The sequence below is a fragment of the Lindgomyces ingoldianus genome, assembly GCF_010093535.1.
Source record: "Lindgomyces ingoldianus strain ATCC 200398 unplaced genomic scaffold BDR25scaffold_6, whole genome shotgun sequence".
Classification (NCBI taxonomy): Eukaryota; Fungi; Ascomycota; class Dothideomycetes; order Pleosporales; family Lindgomycetaceae; genus Lindgomyces; species Lindgomyces ingoldianus.
In genome coordinates, this window is record NW_022985167.1 from 1,894,582 (window position 1) to 1,915,944 (window position 21,363).

A 21,363-nucleotide genomic window follows, 5' to 3' on the forward strand; every position below is an offset into this window, starting at 1 on the left:
TCGAGCGAGTAGTCACCGTGCGTGATTTAATAGAGGGCCCAGTCTCTGTCCTTCGGGACGTTGTGAGCATCAAGAGCATCATGCACTGTAATCCCGTGATCGCCCATCTCTCAAATATCATCGTCCAGCTGCTTCCGGAACACAGTCAAAGCGGCGGAGCTGGCTGGAGAGTCAAGGCGCATCTTCCATTTGACCACAAGCATAGATGCTTACCAGGGTCTGTGTAGTTAGCATCACTCCGATGGCAGCGGCGGGTTGGTTGTACAGGGCTCCTACCTCGGGGATGGCCGTAGGAAACATGCTTACTGTTAACGGTCCTTAGCACTTATATTCGTTCTGGTCTGCACCTGAGTCCCGTCTGGGGACTACTCTAGTGCGCGGCCCGTCAGTTGGTAGACGGCGACTCAGCGGCCAAGTTAGAGATCATGCCGGAGACACCCTTAGACTCGAGCTCTAAGCGAGAATTGTCCCGGAAGAACTTTCACTCGTCTTCTCTTGGCATCACTTAATTCACCGAAAACTGTCCACCCTCCAAATACTTCACCCCCCCACCTCCTTCAATACGCCCAAACTCTCTTCTCTCCACTCGCATCCCTAACCTCCCTTCTATTCATAACCCCATACGTAATTCTCAACCCCGCCGCCACTACTGCCACAAAAAAACTACACCCTGCACACACAAAGTTCCCTGTCGGATACCCATCTTTCGCCTCCCCTGCTTTCCATATCCACTGCGCGATAATCTGGCCAATTCCAGCGCTGGAATTATGCAGCGCGATGGCTAGCGGAATAGTCAGGAAACTGGGGGTATTGCACGTCACCCAGTTAGTCATAGCCGGGGCCGCGGGAAATGCCCCCGCAGCTGCGAGACAGAGGCAGCCATAGCGCTTGCCGTATGCGTCTGGAGGGAGGAGACCTGCAGTTAGCCAGCCGATGCCGCCGACGAGGGACGCGGTCGTGATATGCCAGCCTCGTGCGTCGAAGTGGTCGGCGGAGTACGACAGCGTGATAGCGACGCAAAATCCCACGACCCAGGGAGGGACTGTCAGGAGTTGGGCGTGAATGGATGTGTAGCCAAGGCCTGTGACGATGGTGGGGGTAAAGAAGGTAAAGGAGCCTTGGGGCACGACATCGGCGATGTAGGCGAGGTAGTGGGCGAGCATGCGCGGGCTGAAGAGAGTTTGGAAGATCTCTTCGTGGGAGGCGTGGGCTCGGTTGTAGCCACCTCCGCGGGACTCGAGGCGCGACACAGCGAAGTGTTTGTCGGAGGAGTTCAGCCATGTTGCGCGGGCTGGATAATCGGGGAGGCAGAACCAGAGGAGGAAAGCGCTGAGGACGGTGATTATACCCTAGATACGAACAAAAGTCAGCCTGATTCCATCCATTCCCACTCTTCCATCCTCTACCACCGATATCCAACTTATAGGCAGGTGTACTCGCCAGGAAAAAACCCCGCCTCAAAAACCCCAATAAAAAATCTCAACACGACCACACTGGCATAACTCTTCACCCCAGCAAACCCCATCGTCAGTACCCCCCAACAAAATAGCAAAAACCCTAACCACATCGACGGCCTTACATAATGCTTCATCACCCAGTTACTCGGGACCTCGAACAGGGTATATGCGAGCGAGAAAAGTGTGACGGTGAGTGCGTAGTTGTTGGACGTCATGTGTGTCTGCTGTAATAGGTCGTCTCTCGTTTCGGCATTCAGAACTTTAGAGTTGCCGATGTTACCCCTGTCGAGGAAGTTTAGGAGGTAGACCTAGCAGCAGAGGGGGAGGATGCGGATATCGAGGCGGCGGTTTAGGAGAAGGTTGCGTTTGGGGTCATGGAGGTCGATGTCGATGTCGGCAGCGTGGTCTTCGGGTGGTGGTGGGCTGGAAACAGCGCCATGGTCTTTCTCGATGGCAGATAAGGGTTTGTGCTCATGGTATTCGATTGGGGAGGGTTTTTTGTCCATGGCCGATAGGGAATAGGACCAAGTCGTTCTGCTGTGCTTGAGTCTTGAGTGCCCAGTAATGAAGATGGCAGTAATAATCTAAGCTTTAAGAAAGAAGGATAATTCTTCTGATCCTAAACGACCCATTCATCTCTGTGATCGAGTCAGTAACCATCTACCAGCGTCTTTCCCGAAACGCGGGGTAGATATTCCCTCGTCATTCAGTTGGTGAGAGCCGTTGCGGAACCGATAGAAATGCTAGCACTTCTCTAAGGGGCGAGCGGGGACGATCAGCGATTGCATGGGATAGTGTTGTCGGGACCGGGTTAATTGTTTCCGAGCAGCTACCTCTCCCCATGATTCCGAGGACCGTTCCGATGAATGCAACTCGACCTTTGGAGCATGGACCCATCCATCTTTGAATTTCGGAATGCTCTTCAGGCTGATAATGAAGGGTGATATCGGGACTATGGAAAGTGAATATAGCGCTATACCCATCATGTCGACTCCAGGGAAGCTAGAAATAAGAGTAGGATATTCATCTAAGCCTTTGTAAGATTTAGCGTGTCAACTGAACGACTGCTGAAGGGTTCGTGATCCCTGCAGAGCCAATCCATAGCCGGGGAACCCCGAATGCCATCTGCATTCCCCCCATCAGCAACCTTCCTACATCTTCTCTCCTAATCACCTGATCTTCTCGGCCTCCCCGAAACCCTCACCTCCCCAAGCCCATACTCCTCCGCCAGCACCTCAGCCGCGATTTCACCCAAAACATACGCCGTACTCTGCGTATGCGCATTTATGATAAATGGACAAACACCTAGATCCACAACTCGACATCCCTCCAATCCAAAGACCCTAAACCGATGATCTACAACTGCCTTTTGGGGATTTAAGCCCATACACGTCGTACTAGACATATGCCACGAACTCCGCAAATTCGACCTGACATACTCTAGAATTGCTTCGTCGGAATTGTCTTTTGGCCCAAGCAACCGAATCGTTCGTGAAAAGTAAATTGGCGCAGAAAGGATGCGGATAGTTTCACGCATACCCTCTACTAGAACGCGCCGGTCGAATGGATGAGAGAGAAACTTTGGATCGATTATCGGGGCATCGGATGGGCTCGCAGAGCGCAGAGTCACAGAGCCACGGGACTGGGGGTTCAATAAGAGACAAATGGCGCCGAAATATGTTGTGTCGGGAGCTGGCGTGTACTCAAGGAAGGCGTTTGGGGAATGTGTGGCGATTTCCATAGCGGGGATGGTGGGCTTATGCATGTGCTGTTGTATTCGGGTGGGGAGGGCTTGGAATTCGGGAGAGGTTGTTACGCTGGGTAGTTTGAACCAGCCCATCGGTGTGGGGCTTTGAGAGGGAGGTCCTGGTGGAAGGAATGGGTCTTCATTTAGGACCGTGCCAGCCGCCGAGAAGCAGTGGTCTTGCAGGTTCTGGCCGACCATTGGTAGATGCTGGATTATTGGGATCTTGTGCTTCTTCAACTCCTCTGCGGGACCCACACCGGAGAGCATAAGAATCTGGGGACTGTTTAAAGCCCCGCCAGATATGATGACCTCCTTTCGAGCATGCAGCTTCACGCCGTTAATGATTTCCACACCAGCGGCTCGGTTTCCGACGAACAGCAACCGCGCCACAAGGGCATTGGTGAGTATCTTCAGATTTGGTGGAGGATGAGAGAGGTAGGCGCTTGCAGATGTCGCCCGCACGCCATCAGCAATGCATACACTAGCCATGCCAAAGCCGATAGGATCGCCGGAGTTAACGTCGGGATTCAGACGATGGCCGCACTGGCTGGCTGCGATGAATATATCACCAACATCCGGAAGCCACTGTTCGCCATATGCAAGATCGAGGTTCCCAGACGCACTGTGAGTCTCAATCCTTGCATCCACAAATTTCCTCATACTCCTGTTGGGAATGGCGGTCTTTAGGTTTTCGATCCTCTTTAACATTCTCCTCACGTTCTGCCACCCAAATCTCTCATCCCCCACCATCGAAGCCCACTCATCATAGTCATCTCTCGGTCCAACAGTCCAACCGCAGAAGTTGATTGCTGTGCTTCCTCCAAGTCCTTTGCCGCGCGAGTAGTCAATCCGCTGCCCTGCAGCATGGGTTTGTGGGGTTGTTTTGTAGCCCCAATTGAGCGGGGAATTCAGTGCGAACGCGACGTTAAAACGTTCGGCTCCGGAGAGATGAACAGCTTCTGCGTTAGAGGATCCAGCTTCAACAAGGAGGATGCTAGGTGCGGTGGGCGTGTGCGCGAGGCGGGATGCTAGGACCGCACCAGAGGCGCCAGCTGAACGAGCTTCCGTCAGGATGTCATATTATCGCATACAGAGTAGCATACGAAGGAAGTCGAGGATAGGGAACGGAAGTTGGAGAGGAAAGCTCGAAGCCTACCTCCGACAACAATGAAGTCGTATGTCTGTGCCATTGCGAGCTCCGACTGTTTGCTAAAGCTACAACTACCCCTCAAAAGAGCATATAAAAGGGCTCGCTACTATATTGAACCGAACAAATGGTCGCGACTCTAGGATGAATGCAGGAAGTGGAGTGAGCTGTAATCATATTGCTCAATCTGGACAAGGTACGAGGGATCGCCCAATCACCTAGTCACAAGACCGCACGGGCTGAGTGCTACAATTCTCAAAGAGAGGAAACCGTAATTGAGACATGGAAATGGCAAGAGACAAATGACGGTGTTACGCCGATGACTGAATTGTTGATGCAGGTAGACCCAAGAAAAGGATCGCGTCCAAACTCCCGGGTGCGGCTGCACAAATCCCCGCTCGTTTGTGAGCTTCTGCCCGTCACAATTCCTCCCACTGCTCCCCTCACTATCTCCTCGCCTCTTCTCTGCATTATTCAACTGCAGGCATGTATCAATCCCATCTTAGCGGCCGCCGTGAGGCAAGGGTCTGGCCAAACATGGACCCTTGATATAGTTGATGGGGGGGACAAACCGGGCTCGTTGGGTATTGTTCTGCAAGCCTATGGTTAACACTCACCATACGTGCTCGTGCATCCTTATCTACGTCTGAGATGTTATGTTTTGGAATAAGATGGACGCTTGCCCAGGCTATTTGACAAACCTCGGCACCATCTAAACGTCTCTCTCCTTAATTCGCCACAATTACGATGGACGTCTCGTCGGTCCTCAGGAAGATCGAAGTGAAGCCGACCGATGATGAGTACGAAGCCATTGACACAAGTCGATGGGGAAATAGGGACGTGTATCCGATTCCACATGACAAACGAACATATGGTGTATACGCGTTTGTGAGTTACTGGGGTACGCATCCTCTCTAAGACCACATGAAAGCAGTAATTAACCAACTTCCTAGGCACCTGTGGCGTTTGCCTTTCATCCTGGACCATCGGAAGCAGTTTAATTGGTATCGGCTTGACAGCTGCACAGGCTATGGCTGCTGTGGTAGGTTCCAGCATTCGATACTAATAGAGATGAATACTAATTGATCAAGACCGTCGGCATGGCCATTGCTTGCGGTAACGCTTATCTGAACGGCACTCCTGGGGCAAAACATCATCTTGGATACGGAATGCTGGCTCGATCGGCTTTCGGCCTTTGGGGGTCGTACTTTTGTATTATGTTGAACGTCTTTCAGTCGTTCGTCTTTTATGTAAGTATCTACGCTGGACGCCCATCAGCTCATGTCTTATGGATTTGCAGGGAACTCAGATGTACTTTGGCGGGCAAGCATTTGTTTTAATTCTTAACTCAATTTTTCCCAGCTTCCTGCGCATGAAGAACACATTGCCTGAAAGGTACTGTTAACATCATCGAAATCTCTGAACAGAATCTAATCAGGGAGGCAGCGCCGGCATCACGACTCCAGGGCTCATCGGATTTGTTCTATTCATGATCATGTACTTCCCAATCATTTACTTCGTCCCAGCGTGGAAGGTCCAGAAGCTTCTCGAAGTGCAGGTTGTTATCGCAACTGCCACGCTCCTTGGTATTATGGGATGGGCTGTAGCTGTACGTTCAGTTCTCTAACTTTCCCGAGATTCCCCCTTTGACAGGTCCATGCAGGAAAACGGAGGCAGTCCTGGAAATCTAGTTGCTCCTGCAATCAAGCTCTCTAAAGCCGAAGCCGGATTCCGAGTCATCCAAGGCATTACTAGTGTAGCTGGAACCTACACCGGCGGGTCCGATCGTGTCTCAGATTGGACCCGTTACGGAAGGAGACGACACACCTCCACGCCCGCCATCATCACGCTGGCCGTTACCGTTATCCTCACCGCCCTCGTTGGTATCATCTCCACCTCCGCGCTCGCCGAACGATACGGCCTGCTAGAATGGAATCCCCTCATCATGCTCCAGTGGATCCAACAAACCTCCTACACCCCCAAATGCCGCGCCGGCACCTTCTTTGCCGGTGTCGGCCTCCTATCCGTTACTACCTTCGTCAATTACACGCAAAACTGCGTGTCCTCTGGCATGGACGTCGCTATGCTTTTCCCACGCTACATCTCACAGCGCCGTGGCGCCATTATCTTCAGCATCTTGGGCGTGCTCGCAAATCCCTGGCGTTTCTTGACACAAGCTGAGACATTTATTACTGTGTTGAGTAGTTTCGGTGTGTTCATGAGTCCGGCAGCGGCGATTTTGATTGTCGATTTCTGGATCGTGAGACGCCAGAAATGGAATATCCCCGAGTTGTACATTCCCGGTGGAACGTATTGGTTCACAGCGGGCGTCAACTGGCGGGCTTTCATTGCGTATTTTCTAGGTATGTGGCCGGCGCTTCCGGGCTTCGTGAACGCGGTATCAAGTCTTGAGGTCGATGTCGTTTGGCGGCGGTTCTACCAGATCAGTTTTTTCTTTGGGTATTTGGTTTCAGCTATTCTATTTTATATTTTTAATAGGATTTCGCCGCCGCCGGGGCTTGGAGTGCAGGTTAGTTTTCATGTGGATGGGACAAGGATTCTGGAGGAGATGCCGGAGGGGATGAAGGAAGAGGGTTTGGAGAAGGGGGTTGAGGTTGGGGTTGAGAAGGTTTCTGGATCCTGACGACAGGGGCTAGATAAAGATAGTCTTGGTAAAAATAGAATTATAGGTGTTGGATATGTTGAAGAGCATATTATATTGTAATCCTCACCTCTTCGTTCCACTACGCCAGCCCATGAACTTGGAGACCCTTCCTAGGATCTGTTCATCCTGGAGTCCCGATCACTTTGCTTGCTTTGGAGCATCATTCACAATCACAATCTCCGACCCCAACCTTCAAGACCAACAGCTACCTACCTACTCTGAGTCCGCTCTTCACACCTTCTCCTTACCACGCATTACACCCCACACCGAAAATCCACCCTCACAGTCCGTTCCTTACCACGTGCCAGAATTATCGTACCACCATGCACCTTGCCGCAGCCACCACAACTCTCCACAATTATCCCTCCGCAACCGCCCATCTCTTCCCCATCCATCGCATCCTGCATCCGCGCGCAGAATACCCGCAACCACGCAACCGACATGCACCCGAAGCCCAAAACATCCCGTGCTCGGATGTAAGCACCCAATCTAGCCAGCGGGAGAATTTATCGGTGGAGGTCGGCAAGACTCGGTAGGTAAAGTTGGGTAACCCCACCAGAGCTACCCCTCTGTGATTTGTGGTTGCAAGGTATTTGGAGCTCAGTTGTAGATGGAGTGGGAATAGCCGCCTGCAGAAGCTCTGTTAGTTGATATACACGTACATTAAAAATATCATATTTGAATAGCTCCAGGGCGTTCTGAGTTTTGAGCCTCATGCTACTTGATTCTCCAGCATTTTAAGCTCCCTAAAGCTATTCCCCTCCACTTCCGGTGCGCTCTAGACAAAATGGCGACGCCAGTGACAATGAAAATGCCAATTGAAGCCCAAATGCTCATCAACAACAACCTCGTGCCCGCAAGCGATGGTGGGACGTTTGATTTGTATTCTCCTCATACAGGGGAGCTTGTTGCAAAAGGTCCGTCCATCCATATAATAACCGACTTTCTCTCAATCTTCCTCAACCATCTCTGCCTGGCCATAATCCAGCTAGTCCGGAGTTCCAAGTCTAACATTCACAACAGTCCCCGAAGCCACTGCTGAAGACGTAGACACTGCCGTCTCAGCGGCCTCCGCGGCCTTCCCCTCATGGAGTTCACTTTCCCCAGCCCAGCGTGGCGCTCCATTAAAAAAGTTGGCAGACTTAGTGTTAGAAAAGAAGGATTCTCTCGCTTCCCTAGACGCCCTCTCCATGGGCCGTCCCACAAGCTCCTACTTCGACGCCTCGTACGCCGCCACACATTTCAACTACTTCGCCGAAGCCGCATATCCGCAAGGCCATACTTCACTCAACACCCCCGGATTCTTGAATATGAGTGTCAGACAGCCGTTTGGTGTCGTGGCGATTATTATCCCGTGGAATGCGCCGCTGGTATTCTTTAGTAAGAAAGTAGCGCCTGCGGTAGCGGCAGGGAATTGCGTGGTTGTTAAGGGGAGTGAGAAAGCACCGTTGACGGTATGTAAGTTTACTCTTTTTAGAGATTTTAGGGGAATTTAGGTAAGGTATGGGGTGTGTGGACAGAACAATGGAAGTTGTTTAACGTGACCTATCTTACTCTGCTCTGGAAGCAGAGAAGTCGATAAACGCCTCCATCGCTAACCTTTACTAACGCCCTCACTCTAGTGCTACCTCCTCTCCCAACTCATCCCAACTTGCAACTTTCCCCCGGGCGTCATAAACGTCCTTTCCGGCCACGGCCACACCTCCGGCTCGCTGCTCGCGCACCACATGCGCATCCGCGCGCTCTCCTTCACCGGCTCTACTCGCACCGGCCGCGCTATCCAAATCGCCTCTGCTAATTCTAACCTCAAAAAGGTTGTCTTCGAGCTCGGCGGAAAATCCCCAGCCCTCGTCTTCCCAGACGCGGACATTGAGCAAGCAGCTAGGGAGACGGAGAATAGTATTAATTGGAACTCCGGGCAGACGTGCATGGCGAATAGCCGTGTGTATGTGCATGAGAGTATAAAGGAGGAGTTTATGGAGAAGTTTAAGGGGTTTGCGAGGAGGAGGAGGCTGGGAGATCCGATGGATCCCGAGGTTAATCATGGGCCGCAGGCCGATAGGTTGCAGTTTGATGCTGTAAAGAGGTATATTAAGATGGGGAAGGAGGCGGGCGGGGAGGTTATTGATACTGGGGCGGGGGCTGAGGCTGAGGGTGGAATTGGCGGTGCTGTGGAAGTAGATGAAGATAGGAAGGCAGGGGGTAAATCCCTACTCATCCACCCGGTCATATTCGCCAACATCCCCGAAACGTCACCCCTAACCAAGGAAGAAATTTTCGGTCCCGTCGTCGTCATAAACACTTTCGCTACAGAAGACGAAGTCATTACCAAAGCCAACGACACGGAATTTGGGCTCTATGCCGCGCTGTACACGAAAGATGTTGAGCGGGCGATACGGGTGGGTAAGAAGCTGGAAAGCGGGATGGTGGGGATTAATTGCACCAGTCCGACGGGGTGTTGGGATTTGCCGTTTGGAGGTTGGAAGGGGAGTGGGACGGGCAGGGAGAGCCTGCTGGACAGTATGGAGCATTATTTGGAGGTAAAGAGTTTGTATTTTAGGACACCTGGGATTGGGGGATAGGGAGGGTCGATATTTGCCCTAAGTGATGTATATGCTGGAGTGATCGAATCTATGCCGAAGACTTGCTGTCCTGTCTCTGTACAGTTCACTGAGTTTATTTGCTCCCTCTCCTTCCTCACATGCCCCCTGTTGATAACGAGACGTGTGACTTGACTTTGCTAAAGTATGAGTGCATTAGCGTGCAAAAAGCACTGGAAGAGGCTTGCCGTGTGAAACGATACTCGATACTTGTACCCCGTTCAGCCACAATCTCGCTTCCAGATCCAGACTATCGGGACCCTTTAGGACACTTCGAAGCTTGTTCTCACGTCTAAGGACTGGATGGCTCAGAGATAAGGCGAGCGCAGGGGAGGGGCAAAGGGGAGCTCTTTCGGCAGATTGCTGCCGAAGCGCGGCGGGCATATCCGTCAGAATGCAACTAGCGCAGAGCTTTGGTCCACGAGAAGAGAAGCATTGCGACACCCGATAGCTGTGGGGAAACGTAGTGTGCGATAGTGGGTACATTGGATCAGAGTTGGTGGGCATAACGATCTAAGCATACCCAATTCAGGCTAGTGAGAATAACAGTGACTACTTTGATAATAAAAAAAGATTGTTCGAGAAAAAAAAAGGCAAATAGAACAAACAAACCCTTCATTACCAGCATAGCACAATTAACGACACACTCAGACGCCATTCTACCACTTCTCCCCGCGTGGCACCTTCGAGGTAATCATTCCTTCGACGAACGTCCCCGTCGAGCCGAATACTCCCAAATGATGGTGCTAGGCATCTCATGGCATAGCGGCCGCATTATGATCCACAACCCTAGCCTCGACAGCGACGAGGCCTGCGACCAATTCATGATCGACCTGAGAAAGGAGATTAGGACTGCAGTCGCTGGCGTCACGACCGTGGATCTAGATTCCCATGTCCTGGGAATAAGCTCGGAGACTTTCAGGGGAGGAAAGGAAGGTGCGAGCCAAGTTTGAGAAGCTGATGAAGGAGCTTTTGGGTGGGTTAGATGTTGTGACTGGTGCGCAAGCATGCGGTGCGGCCATTGGAAAAAATGGGCGCGAAGAGGATTGGGGTTATTACTCCTTACCAAACGGTAGGAGATGGGCAGGTCCACGCATATCTCATGGGAGTGGGGTTTGATGTCGCCAATGTTTATGGATTAAAGTGTTCGACAGCCAAGCCAGTTGCGAAGATCAAACCAGAGACGCTGAAGGAGGCATTCCTGAAAGTGAATAGGGCGGATGTTGAGGCACTGGTGCAGGCGGGGACGAATCTGTTCTGTGCAAAAGTGACGGCAGAGATGGAGGTAGAGTTGGAGAAGCCAATTGTTGCTATCAATGCTGCGCGACAGTATGGCACGCATACAGGTCGCACGGTATCGCGGACTAGACCAAGGGATTTGGGTGCTCGTTGGAGAAGCACTCGGAGTGGATGATACAGCTTCTCTGGCAAGTAGCCGGTGGTGGGGGAGGTTGGTTCGCCAAGCCAAATACTCTTAGCATAGGGCTGTGAATTAATTCAAACGCATGACTCGCCACACGCCTGGTGCTTCAAGACCCTGCAGTCAGCTGGAATCACGCTGTTACTGTGTACGCGTACCCAACAGTAACAGCAGCCAACCTTCAGTCGTCAGCTTCGCACCTCAAATGCCCTCGCGCTGCACTCGCCATGCCTCGGCCCGCGTCGTGAATGATGATTTCCACGCCGACCACCAACAGCTCCTCCCGCCGAGTGCCGCTTGACAAGCGGAAGCGCACCGAGACCAGCTGCGACAAGTGCAAGTCGCGGAAGCAGAAATGTCGCAAAGAGCCCGGCCAGGAGTCGTGTCGGTACTGTGTCCTCCACAACATCGACTGCCTCACGACGCAGCCTCGGAAGAAGCGGCTATATGGCAGCGTGGAGGGGCTGGGAAACCGACTGGCGTTGCTGGAGGCGCTGGTCAAGGGCCTGCTGCCGGAAGCAGATGTCTCGAACATGGACAAGATGCGACAATTGGGGAGTTCACTGGGCATCCCATTGCCAGACTCGGCAGGTGGAGGTGATGCAAATGGGGATCACAGCCAGAGTAGCAGCGGGAACGAGGCCGAGGAGCACCTTCCTCTACTACCAGACCAGCAAGGCCAGGTACAATACATTGGGCCCGCGAGCTCCTTCTCGTTTCATCTCAAGCTCACCACGCTCGTCGGGCGGGGGGCCATCCGCGAATTCGTGCTTTTTGGCCGCAATGCAGCTGACCAGGAGCCATTGGATGGCGATGCTGATCCCCATGCTCTCTCCACGCCCAGCGCGACGTCCAACATTGACCATAATTCGCCCGCCGACCAGCGCGCTCCGAATGGCGAGGCACCGAGCCTGGAGTCCTTGATTACTGCCTACTTCCACCACATCAACCCCGACTTTCCGGTGCTTCACGAGGCGCCCTTCCGAGAGGCATACGAAGCCTGGCTGCTGGCTCCAGCTGAGGCCGACCCAGCATGGCTCTGTAGTTTCCTGTGTGTGCTTCTGCTCTCTCGCCGTGTCGCCCGCATCACCTTCCAAGAAGAGCAGGAGCGGCTGTGGTGGCGCCGCGTGCAGACGCTGCTTCCTGTTGTGATATTTACCTCGAGTGTCGCTGCCGTGCAGGCGCTGATGCTTGCCGCGATTCATCTCCACAACACCAACCATCGTGACGCGTGCTGGAACCTGACTGGGACTGCGGTTCGCATCGCATTCGCTATAGGGCTGCACCAAGACAAGGTCAACACAATGCAGACTTCACTGACGCGAGAATTGAGGAAGCGGTTGTGGTGGACCCTCTACGCGTTCGAGCAGATGCAAGTGTCTTCCTACGACCGTCCAAGTGCTATCGAGTATCCTGGCTCTAGGATTGGATGTCCAAATGAGCGCATCATTGGCATGGCAGGATACTGTCCTCCCGACTACACAAATTGGTTTAATCGTCTTGTCGTGCATCTTGGCTCCGCCTGCCGTGCACCGAAGAACACAAAAGCAAGCGCTAGCGAGGAGTCATATGTCGGACCACTTTCCCCCGCAGCTGGAGTACTCCGAGATCTAGACCGGTGGAAAGAGAGCCTTCCTACCCATCTTCGAGTCGAGAGTGCCGACGCTTCGTCGCCTGCATTTCAGCGTCCGCTCCTTTTGCTCCATGGCATGTATCATTACACAGTCGTGGTGCTCTGTCGCGCTGCACTCCTGGCCCGGGCGACGTCGCTATCCAAAGAGGGGAAAGATTCAAACAACACTGCGCTGACTGGAATGTCCGACGTATGTGTCGCATCCGGTCGCTCGCTGGCCAATGTTATATTGAAGCTGGAGGCCAAAGGGAGATTCGATGCTATCACGTGGTGGGATATCTGGTATGGACTAACATGTGCCTCAGTCCTTGTGCTGGACCTGGTATGCACAACTAAGCAAGAGCGCAATGACCTCTCTGAGTCTCGAATACTACTTTCACAGCTCGCGGAACTAGCGACGAGACATCTACGTAATCCGCATATGCCTGGCACGATCGAGAAATGGGCTTCACTAATCGTGGAGCTTCACTCCATGGCAGATACAATGAACACGATATCACCCCCTTCAAAAGTTGAAACTCAGGCGGAGCCCAGAATAGACCCGGCGCCTCCACACCAACCGCCTCAGACACATCAGGAAGTGTCATATCCATTCCAGTCTACAACAAACAGTGGAGCGTATATGTTCGGGGGAGAAGCTGTTGCTGGTAGGTACTTCCCAGAGTCCGAATTTACGGGCTCGTTTCCGGGTCCTCGGTTCGACAGGGGCACCCAAATGTCATTTATGGATTTCACGATAAACAATATCCAGGATTGGAACTGGGGCGATCTGGGGAGTTTGTTGGGAAACGAGGGAACAGGTCATGCAGGGTGTTGAGGTGTTCGTAAATTATTAAAAAAATTTTTTTTTTTTTGGCTGAAATCAACTCCTAGGTGTCGGGAATTGGGAGGACACCTACTTGCGTGGAATTATTACTATTTGAGGTTCAGTGCCTCACCGCGTTTCAGCCCATGACTTTGTCATGTTCTTCACCCTTTCCGAATCACGCCTTTGTTGCATCCCTATTTGACGCCATGGTCCGCATACATCCCGTCCTTCCTCAAGCTGGGGAGCGACAGGTAGTCTATACCGAACATCAGCCTGTCAATACTTATAGCACCTGCCGCTCCTTTCAAAGGAATATTGTCGAAGAAGATGCCATCCATGTATATGTTCTTCTCTAGCACCTCCCATATAGGCTTCCTTGCCGCATTTGGTCGACCCCTGCGTTTCTCATTCGCGGTCCTGCTCAATACATGCCTCGATTCGACGTGCAATGAACGATAGCATACCGCCGGCATGAGATAGGATTGCCTTCAAGTCAGGTATTTTGTTGAAGATCAGCTACGAAAATGGGCGACATGGGAATCGTCCTCTTCGTGGTGAATTCCAACGATACCCGAGAGCCTGTCCACGGTTTCTATAACAAGGTCCAAATACACTGTCCGCCAACCCGTAATTCGGGATGAAGGAATACTGGTATACTCTTGTCAGCGATTGCTTGCAGCATTGGCTATACTTCAGGAAGATCGAGACCCCAGCCAAAATAGTTGTAGCTTATCACTATTCCACGCACTAAGAGGTATTTCTTCAAGTATTTAACCTCGATCATCGCGCTCGTCGACAATGTAGCGGAGAAAAACAACTATCCGGGATAATGATCATGCAAGCCTTGCATCTCCTCTCGCATTTTCCGCGCAACCTTTTTCGTGCCTTGTGCCAGCAAGAAATCCAATCATGGATTTCCAAGCGAAGGATGGAGGGGTAAATGCCGTGTTTGCCCATGAAAGCGATTTAGTGGAAATATCTTGGAGATTGGGGAGAAGTGGCTTTCCGGATAGGCCAACGCGGTTGATGATGGGGAGTCGCCTAGGGGAGGGGAGGTTGTGGTGCAAGGGGCTGTAGTCGGCGAGTGGACGAGGAAGATCCAAGAAGGTGGTAGAGATACGAATAGATGTCCACGACCGGTGTTTTGTCGCCATGATAGATAGGTACTTCGGCTCTGTGCCGAGTTCACAAGAACTAAAATCTCACGAAGGCTGGGATTACTCTGAAAATCAGTCGAACTAGTTCCGATACGATATTCCGACTTTCCGATCATCGATCTCTTCGCAGAGCGGCTTCCTGCAGAATCGGCCGCTAGATCCGTCTTTCACAATCTTCCCTGAATCTCGTATCGTTCTGATTGGCCCCTTCCTCGAGCCCGAATATCTGATTGGTGCGCAACGGCCCCCCGATCTTCAAACCTAACTTTCTTACTTTACGAACTCTTGCTTTTTCGTATTCCGAACTCAATATCCTTCAATGTCGTTCGCTAATAAAGCCATGCCCGAGGCTGTTCCTCCCCATCGCTTAGGCTGCATGGAGCCCGGACACCACACTTCACCTATCCCAGGTAGTGCTCAGCTGGTCGCAGTCGAAGATCAGAGAGTCGTTCGGATGCACGCAGCCGCGGTGGATTCCCCTCATCCGATAGGATCATTTCACCCACGAGCCCATTGCCACTGCCATTTGAGCCGCCCAAACCGTAGACCATGTACATGGATAGCCTCGCCAGTTTCAGGGTTCCGTTGTAGCGGGATTGTTTTGTGATAATCTTGGATTCTGCGGCTGTCGTTCGTTGATCAATAATAATACGTGGTGTTTCCTTTTCAACCGACCGATCGACATGGAAATAGCATTTACCCGTTTTCTTGGTTCTGTTTTATCGTCTGCAACGTTGTTGCTTTGGTCGTTGCATTTGTATTTGCATACTTTGCTGCTGCTGCCCTAGACTGGACCTGGTCTCAATATCCAAGTCCAAGTCCAACGTGATGACGACAGACATAGCCACTAACTCCTCCTCCTCCCTCAACATCGCCATCATCGGCGCCGGGATCGGCGGCCTAGGCTTCGCAATCGGCCTCTCCCACCTCTCGATCCCCTTCACTATCTACGAATCCGCGCCCGCCTTCAGCGCTGTTGGCGCGGGTGTAGGCCTCGGTCCCAATGCCCTCCGCGCTATGGATCTCATTGACACCCATTTCCGCGACGCCTACATGAACATTGCAACCGGCAACCTGCGGCCGGAAAAACGCCACGTGATGATGGAAGCAATGCGCATGGAAGAAGGATTTGGCGAGGGGGAAGACTGGTTTGGGAATGGACGTGGGGAGTGGGGCGGGAGGGGTTTTGAACGTACAGGTGCGCATAGGAAGGACTTGTTGGATATTATGACAGGGTTTATTGATGGGGAAAAGGTGAGGTTTCGTAAGAGAGTGGTTCGTATGACGCAGAGAGATGGAGAAGTCACCCTCACTTTTGACGACGGGGATATCGCCGTCCATGACGCTGTCGTCGCATGTGATGGCGTCAAAGGATCTTCCCGCCGCGTTGTCCTCGGCGATAGATTCCCGGAGGCTGTGGAACCCGTATATACGGGTAAATACGTCTATCGCGCTATCCTCCCTATGCAAGACGCAAAGAGCATTTTGGGCGATTTGGCGACGGATGCGAAGATGTTTATGGCGAAGGACGCGAATGTGTCGACGTATCCGATTAGCGAGGGGAGGGAGATGAACGTGGTAGCGTTTAAGAGGGATGAGGGGGAGTGGAGGGGGAAGGAATTTACGGTTGAGGTTGAGAGGGAGGAGATGGTGGGGGATTTTAGGGGGCTGAGGGAGGGGAAGGGGAAGAGGAAGAGGGTGGATGAAAAGCTAGTGAGGTTATTGGATGTGAGTGGCTTTTCGATGATTTTGTGTTTCCTAGTCTCTCTAGTCTGTGTCTCCTTAGAACCGTATTGCACATGTCGTGTGAAGAGACCTGATTATATCTGGGACAATATCTCCTTTCTAATCCCCAATCCCCCTCTCCAGCATCCCCCCTCTCAACTCCCCAATCCCATTCCCATATCTCTTATCCACCTCTCCTTCCAACCCAACTTTCCTCAATCCTTCCTCCCTTTCCTCTCCCTCCGACCCTCACTAACACCCCACTAACCCACCCACCGTAGTACGCCCAACCTCTCCGCTGGGGAATATTCCACCACCCCCACACCCCCACCTATTACTCCTCTCTAATCTGCCTCCTCGGCGACGTCGCACACGCCAGCGGCCCCCACCAAGGAGCAGGCGCAGGCCAATGTCTAGAAGACGCGCTCATCCTATCCCGAGTATTAGGGAAACTAGTTTCCTCAACTCCCTCCAATATCTTAACGCCTTCATCGCCAGACCAGAAGCTAGAAAGGGCGAGGATCATCAAAGTAGCGTTTCAGGCTTACGATGAGATCCGTCGACCCCGAGCCCAGGAACAGGTTAGGACTACGAATGAGTGTGGCGAGATTTATAACTTGCGGTTGGGCGAGGAGATCCCTGATAGAGATGGAGATGGCGATATAGTTGCTGCTGTTAGGAATTTAAAGGGGAGGTTTCGGTGGATTTGGGAGCATGATTTGGAGGGTGATGTTCGGAAGGTGGAAAGTAGGTGGGGAGAGTTAGTAGGGGAGATAAGAGGGGGAGTGAACAAAAGAAGTCTTAGTGGAGGGGAGGCAGCGAGAAAGGAGAAGGAGATGAGGGTGAATGGGGGAGTGAAAGTTGGAAGCGGGAACAGGGTGCATGAGGTAGCGAGATAAGCGGAGCAATATTTCCGAGGAATAAAGCACCCTTAACTTGGTGTTATTTAGGTCTTAGACTGAGAACAGAAGAGAAGACAAGATGGCGAAGGTTGAGGTATTAGTGGGGCTTTGACATATATGGGGTACTTTCTTAAAGGTGGCTGTTTTTATCAGATAATCCGTGTGCGGGGTTCCAGGTATTTCTTACTTCAATTTGGTCTTATGTTTCATTTTTATGTGGTTGGGGCAATTTCCTCTCTTGCTTAGTCCTCGGAATCATATTTATTTATTATTCAGACTAGGCTCTCGTTAGTAAGGTAACAGCTCCACTGATGAGGTTTTTACTCTGTTATAATAGCAGCTTATCTATGTTAAGTGATGGGCTCAATGGTAAGCGATGAGAGAATAGAACACCAGCAAATTGTAAGATCACAAGTCCAAGAAACCATGATAGCGAACGTAAGAGGTATCAATTTGCAACATCTTGCATCTTCACTATGCATGCACAGATAAACGCAGCAATGTATACCGACAAACCACCCATCTAGCACGCCACTCTAGCCTCCCCAACACCGAAAACACCTTCCAAGCAAGCACTCCCAGTTTCCTGAGGAATACATAGCCTGAGGATCTATTAGATCTTTCCGCCGGTAATCTTCCCCACAAAACTCTTCTTCCTCTCCCCCTCGGCGCCCTCCGTCTGACCCGCCACAATACTGGCCCTCCTAACTGTCTCCTGAAACTCCTGGTCGCCCTCCACATGACCCTCAAAGCTCCACAGCGCCGGACAATCCCCTACCTTCTTCCTCAACAAATACGTCTTAATCCACCAGGGCAACACCGTTCCACACTGATGTTTCATAAACCGCCTTGTCGGGATCGCGAAAATATAATCCAGCTCCTCGAGAGTGCGTTGTTTAGTTTCGGGCACGAACAGGAAGATCATGACAAGCGCGACGAGGTTAAGACCTGCATAGAAGCCGAATGCTCCGGTGGGTGACATAGCGGCGAGCATACGTGGGAAGGTTATGGATAGAACGGCTGCCCAGAAGAGGCAGGTGGCAACGGCCCAGGACATTCCGACTTCGCGGTGGGAGAGGGGGAAGACTTCGGCGCTGTAGGTGAAGGGAACAGGGCCTTCGCCGGGGGAGTAGAAGGCAGCGAACTAGGTACGGGTTAGGAGCTGATAGAGGTGATTGTGGGGGGCCTTTGGGGACGTACTAGGTAGATGAAGAAGGCGACGAGACCTAAATGCGCATTGCTGGATTCCGGGATTAGGTAGCAAAGACCTGCTGCAAGTAAGGTCCAGCACATTTGTGGGAATGTGAATAGAAGCAGGGATCGTCTATGTGAACGGTTAGTGCAGGCCATTGGGAAAAAGGGGGTTCAGCACATACCGTCCGAAGGTATCAATTGTCCAGATGGCCGGCCAGGCGAAAACGAAATTAACTAGACCGAAACCCCAAGAAGCTAAGAGCGAATTCGTAACGCTAGCGCCGGCCTGTTCGAAGACAGTGGAGGAGTAGAAGGCGATAATGTTAACTACCAAATATCAGCTTCAAAGTCTTACGTTCGAGGTGGTAAAGGTGGCGTACTTCCGCACATCTGTTGAGCCAACATGACAGTGAAAGAAGCCAAAGTTGCGCGTCGTACACGAGGAATGGTGAAAAGCTGAATGAACCGAGTGACATAGTTGCTCTTGATCTCGACCAGACTAGCTTCGGCGCGAAGCTGAGCGTGGATGTAGTAGAGATCACGTGCGGCTTGGAGTTCAGTGTTTCGGAGCTTCTTTAACGATCGGTAAGCATTAGCATAGCGGCCCTTCTTAATATACCATCTCGGAGATTCTACGCAAAATTAATTTTGACCATGGATAGATAGGGGTAGGAGCGTACCCGGACAGAAGAAGACACCAAGAAGAAGCGGGAGCGCTGGAAGCAAAGCCGAACCGAATTGCAGACGCCAGGAGATCTTCCCAGTATCCTTCACAGCTAAATTCGCGCACGTGCCAAGGAAGATACCAAAGGCGGTCCACATCTGCCAGCTCATGACCAGAGCGCCTCGGATGCTTGCAGGCGCATTTTCGGCGGAGAAAATGGGGATCGTTGCGCCCTTACATCCCATACCAATGCCGAGCAGTAGACGAGTTACAAAGAGCTGTTCCCAGGCTAAAGTGTGTTAGGATATGCCGCTATATCTGGGGAGCATGCAACTTTGACTCACTCTGGGCAACGGCACTACCAATGGGGCTGAGAGCACAAAATATGGCGGAGACGAAAATGCATCCTCGGCGGCCGAAAAAGTTGTTCAGGGGGTCAGACATCCAGCATCCACTGTAAAATATTAGCGAAGAAAGGTACCAAGATAGGCGCGAGGATGTACAGGAAAGCGGAAGCAATGTAAGGCCCAGCGTTAATAAGACCTTGAAGCCATTGATTCCTCGACGCATCTGGATTCGGGATCTTGTCGGGGCCCAGAGTGTCACTAATAGGAATTCCCAGAGCATCTGGGAACGACAGATTCGCGCCATTCGAGCCAGTTTGATCCCACCCTTGGACGGCTGCGCCAATGGAGCAGAGAATGATTGTGAAGTATAGGAGCTTGGGCTGTCGCCACTTGTGGAGGACTTCGTTGCTAATAGCGACCTTCTCCTCCTCAGTGATACCTTCAACGGAAGCAAAAGCTGGCGGGTCTCTAGCAATCAATGCGCCCTTAATGAGAAGAGGGGAGATTTCCTGGAAGCTGTTCTCTTGGACAAAGCCCTCAACGTCGGCAATCATTTCCTCATGGGTCATATGAGCCAGGGGGTTTTGAATCCTAGAACATGGGTCAGTCGAGTGTTCTCATGTCCCCAAGGTTCTCAAGATCAATTGGACTAAGGAGCGCTTACTTAGACGTGGCATTGTTGTTTATATCGAATTCAACACCCTTCTCCTCGTTCGCGCTATGTCGCGTCAGTGAAAGTCAAGGCTGAGGTTTGATGCGAAGAACAGGGCTTACACATCGCGCTGCTCAGCGAAAGCTTTGCTCTGGTCGGGAGTCTCTTGGCTAGCCATGGTGAAGAGCTTCAGGCTGTTAATCGAAGCTTGATGAGCATTGCGACGCGGCAGGAGCTCGGGAATTTATTCGCGCTCGAGGGTCAGCATAAGCAGTCCCCGCACGCGGCCTGGGATGAGTTCTCTCGTTGGTACAGGCTAGCTTGAGATTCTGTGGAGCACCGTCAGGGCTAGCAGGGGATGCAACATGTCGAGCACTCCGACAGGGAGGGATCACCGGTTGACCATTTGGGACGCCTGAATGCAAGATCGCTAGGATCAGAATCTTGTCTAACAAACAGTGATAGGATCTGCTGTCAATACGCCCGAAACTGTGTGACACAAACTCAAACTCGAATCACAAATGACGAAATATCCTATAACAGGCCCCAAGATTGTCGATGACATGTTGTGGTGATAGAAGAGTGATGTTCCGTGGTGCCGAGCAGGATGGCAGAGCTTATCTGAAGACGGCTAAAGCTTGGGCGGCAAGCGGCTGGGCAACGGGGCTCCACATCACGTGGAACCTGCCAGCCTACCCTCCCCATGGGCGTCTTTTGTTTAGTTCTTGCACTAAACAGGGTGAAAATTACGGAGTCGCCGTTCCTCGAACCACGTTCGTGAGATTTCATCCAGCTTGGGTCGCAAGTGGACCCGAGTCGGCTGATACACGGGCGAAGAGGTGCAAATTTTCTGGTAGCTGGAACCAGCTTGTCCAGCGTCCAACGACAGTTGACGGATACGATGATCTAGAACCAGACTTCCAAGCATCTAAGCACCTTCTACGATGAATATCCCCGAGTCCTCTCGTCTCTTAATGCAGCCGAAGCTCGCACACTGAGTCGTCGTACCGCGGACACAACGTGGTGTTGCAATCTAGGGTGTCACGCTCGCGGCCCGGTGGATGACGAAGTGGCTGCAGACGATGTTGCGATCGGCGGAGTGAAGGCCGAAGATGCATGGATGCTGCAAGTGTGCCAAGCTCGTTTGCCACGTGAGGGGGCGCCTTGATTGCGGGTTCGAGAACATGAGGGATGCCCCGTGGGAGGTGTACAAGTCGGAGACTCGACACAGAGTGCAACGGGAGG

At 52.1% G+C, this 21,363-nt stretch overlaps 10 protein-coding genes across 10 annotated transcripts; 6 read left to right on the forward strand and 4 right to left on the reverse strand.

The window, feature by feature from the left end:
* Positions 1 to 557: 557 nt before the first annotated feature.
* BDR25DRAFT_384489 (MFS general substrate transporter) lies at positions 558 to 1,963 on the reverse strand (the record flags this gene model as incomplete). Its single annotated transcript, XM_033697874.1, has 3 exons — positions 558 to 1,329; positions 1,437 to 1,765; positions 1,889 to 1,963. The coding sequence occupies 3 exons, from the start codon at positions 1,961 to 1,963 to the stop codon at positions 558 to 560; spliced, it is 1,176 nt and encodes a 391-aa protein (XP_033551846.1).
* A 350-nt stretch (positions 1,964 to 2,313) lies between these two features.
* Positions 2,314 to 4,654, reverse strand: BDR25DRAFT_384494 (alcohol oxidase). The gene is made up of 2 exons (XM_033697875.1): positions 4,361 to 4,654; positions 2,314 to 4,256 (listed from the first exon to the last, which is right to left on the reverse strand). The coding sequence occupies exons 1-2, from the start codon at positions 4,392 to 4,394 to the stop codon at positions 2,623 to 2,625; spliced, it is 1,668 nt and encodes a 555-aa protein (XP_033551847.1). The 5' UTR covers positions 4,395 to 4,654; the 3' UTR covers positions 2,314 to 2,622.
* Positions 4,500 to 5,067, forward strand: BDR25DRAFT_351494 (uncharacterized protein; the record flags this gene model as incomplete). Its single annotated transcript, XM_033694861.1, has 3 exons — positions 4,500 to 4,513; positions 4,574 to 4,956; positions 5,003 to 5,067. 3 exons carry the CDS (start codon positions 4,500 to 4,502, stop codon positions 5,065 to 5,067), a joined length of 462 nt encoding a protein of 153 aa, XP_033551848.1.
* Positions 5,068 to 5,098: 31 nt separating this feature from the next.
* On the forward strand, positions 5,099 to 6,995 carry BDR25DRAFT_214623 (putative nicotinamide riboside transporter 1; the record flags this gene model as incomplete). Its single annotated transcript, XM_033684803.1, has 3 exons — positions 5,099 to 5,243; positions 5,794 to 5,909; positions 6,015 to 6,995. The coding sequence occupies 3 exons, from the start codon at positions 5,099 to 5,101 to the stop codon at positions 6,993 to 6,995; spliced, it is 1,242 nt and encodes a 413-aa protein (XP_033551849.1).
* An 832-nt stretch (positions 6,996 to 7,827) lies between these two features.
* On the forward strand, positions 7,828 to 9,598 carry BDR25DRAFT_215043 (aldehyde dehydrogenase; the record flags this gene model as incomplete). Its single annotated transcript, XM_033684823.1, has 4 exons — positions 7,828 to 7,933; positions 8,040 to 8,470; positions 8,639 to 9,170; positions 9,216 to 9,598. The coding sequence occupies 4 exons, from the start codon at positions 7,828 to 7,830 to the stop codon at positions 9,596 to 9,598; spliced, it is 1,452 nt and encodes a 483-aa protein (XP_033551850.1).
* Positions 9,599 to 10,353: 755 nt separating this feature from the next.
* On the forward strand, positions 10,354 to 11,030 carry BDR25DRAFT_384506 (uncharacterized protein; the record flags this gene model as incomplete). Its single annotated transcript, XM_033697876.1, has 3 exons — positions 10,354 to 10,552; positions 10,602 to 10,688; positions 10,771 to 11,030. 3 exons carry the CDS (start codon positions 10,354 to 10,356, stop codon positions 11,028 to 11,030), a joined length of 546 nt encoding a protein of 181 aa, XP_033551851.1.
* A 132-nt stretch (positions 11,031 to 11,162) lies between these two features.
* BDR25DRAFT_301531 (uncharacterized protein) lies at positions 11,163 to 13,808 on the forward strand. The gene has a single exon (XM_033689598.1). The coding sequence runs from the start codon at positions 11,288 to 11,290 to the stop codon at positions 13,484 to 13,486; it is 2,199 nt and encodes a 732-aa protein (XP_033551852.1). The 5' UTR covers positions 11,163 to 11,287; the 3' UTR covers positions 13,487 to 13,808.
* On the reverse strand, positions 13,580 to 14,294 carry BDR25DRAFT_384507 (uncharacterized protein). Its single transcript, XM_033697877.1, has one exon. The coding sequence runs from the start codon at positions 13,948 to 13,950 to the stop codon at positions 13,672 to 13,674; it is 279 nt and encodes a 92-aa protein (XP_033551853.1). The 5' UTR covers positions 13,951 to 14,294; the 3' UTR covers positions 13,580 to 13,671.
* A 1,168-nt stretch (positions 14,295 to 15,462) lies between these two features.
* Positions 15,463 to 17,310, forward strand: BDR25DRAFT_332233 (FAD/NAD(P)-binding domain-containing protein; the record flags this gene model as incomplete). Its single annotated transcript, XM_033692728.1, has 3 exons — positions 15,463 to 16,284; positions 16,641 to 17,119; positions 17,165 to 17,310. The coding sequence occupies 3 exons, from the start codon at positions 15,463 to 15,465 to the stop codon at positions 17,256 to 17,258; spliced, it is 1,395 nt and encodes a 464-aa protein (XP_033551854.1). The 3' UTR covers positions 17,259 to 17,310.
* A 398-nt stretch (positions 17,311 to 17,708) lies between these two features.
* On the reverse strand, positions 17,709 to 20,689 carry BDR25DRAFT_280656 (MFS transporter). The gene is made up of 9 exons (XM_033687830.1): positions 20,241 to 20,689; positions 20,131 to 20,184; positions 19,623 to 20,057; positions 19,464 to 19,573; positions 19,136 to 19,408; positions 18,836 to 19,087; positions 18,638 to 18,782; positions 18,462 to 18,585; positions 17,709 to 18,405 (listed from the first exon to the last, which is right to left on the reverse strand). The coding sequence occupies exons 1-9, from the start codon at positions 20,294 to 20,296 to the stop codon at positions 17,875 to 17,877; spliced, it is 1,980 nt and encodes a 659-aa protein (XP_033551855.1). The 5' UTR covers positions 20,297 to 20,689; the 3' UTR covers positions 17,709 to 17,874.
* Between the last annotated feature and the right edge of the window lie 674 nt (positions 20,690 to 21,363).

Bases quoted from the DNA above. Each gene is read 5' to 3' on its own strand.
- BDR25DRAFT_280656 (XM_033687830.1), bottom strand. From the start codon at position 20,296: ATGGCTAGCCAAGAGACTCCCGACCAGAGCAAAGCTTTCGCTGAGCAG. The intron at 20,058-20,130 runs GTAAGCGCTCCT...CCCATGTTCTAG, and splicing joins AACAACAATGCCACGTCTAA to GATTCAAAACCCCCTGGCTC. The intron at 19,409-19,463 runs GTGAGTCAAAGT...AACACACTTTAG, and splicing joins TGGTAGTGCCGTTGCCCAGA to CCTGGGAACAGCTCTTTGTA.
- BDR25DRAFT_384507 (XM_033697877.1), bottom strand. From the start codon at position 13,950: ATGCCGGCGGTATGCTATCGTTCATTGCACGTCGAATCGAGGCATGTA.
- BDR25DRAFT_384494 (XM_033697875.1), bottom strand. From the start codon at position 4,394: ATGGCACAGACATACGACTTCATTGTTGTCGGAG. The intron at 4,257-4,360 runs GTAGGCTTCGAG...AAGCTCGTTCAG, and splicing joins CGACTTCATTGTTGTCGGAG to CTGGCGCCTCTGGTGCGGTC.
- BDR25DRAFT_301531 (XM_033689598.1), top strand. From the start codon at position 11,288: ATGATTTCCACGCCGACCACCAACAGCTCCTCCCGCCGAGTGCCGCTT.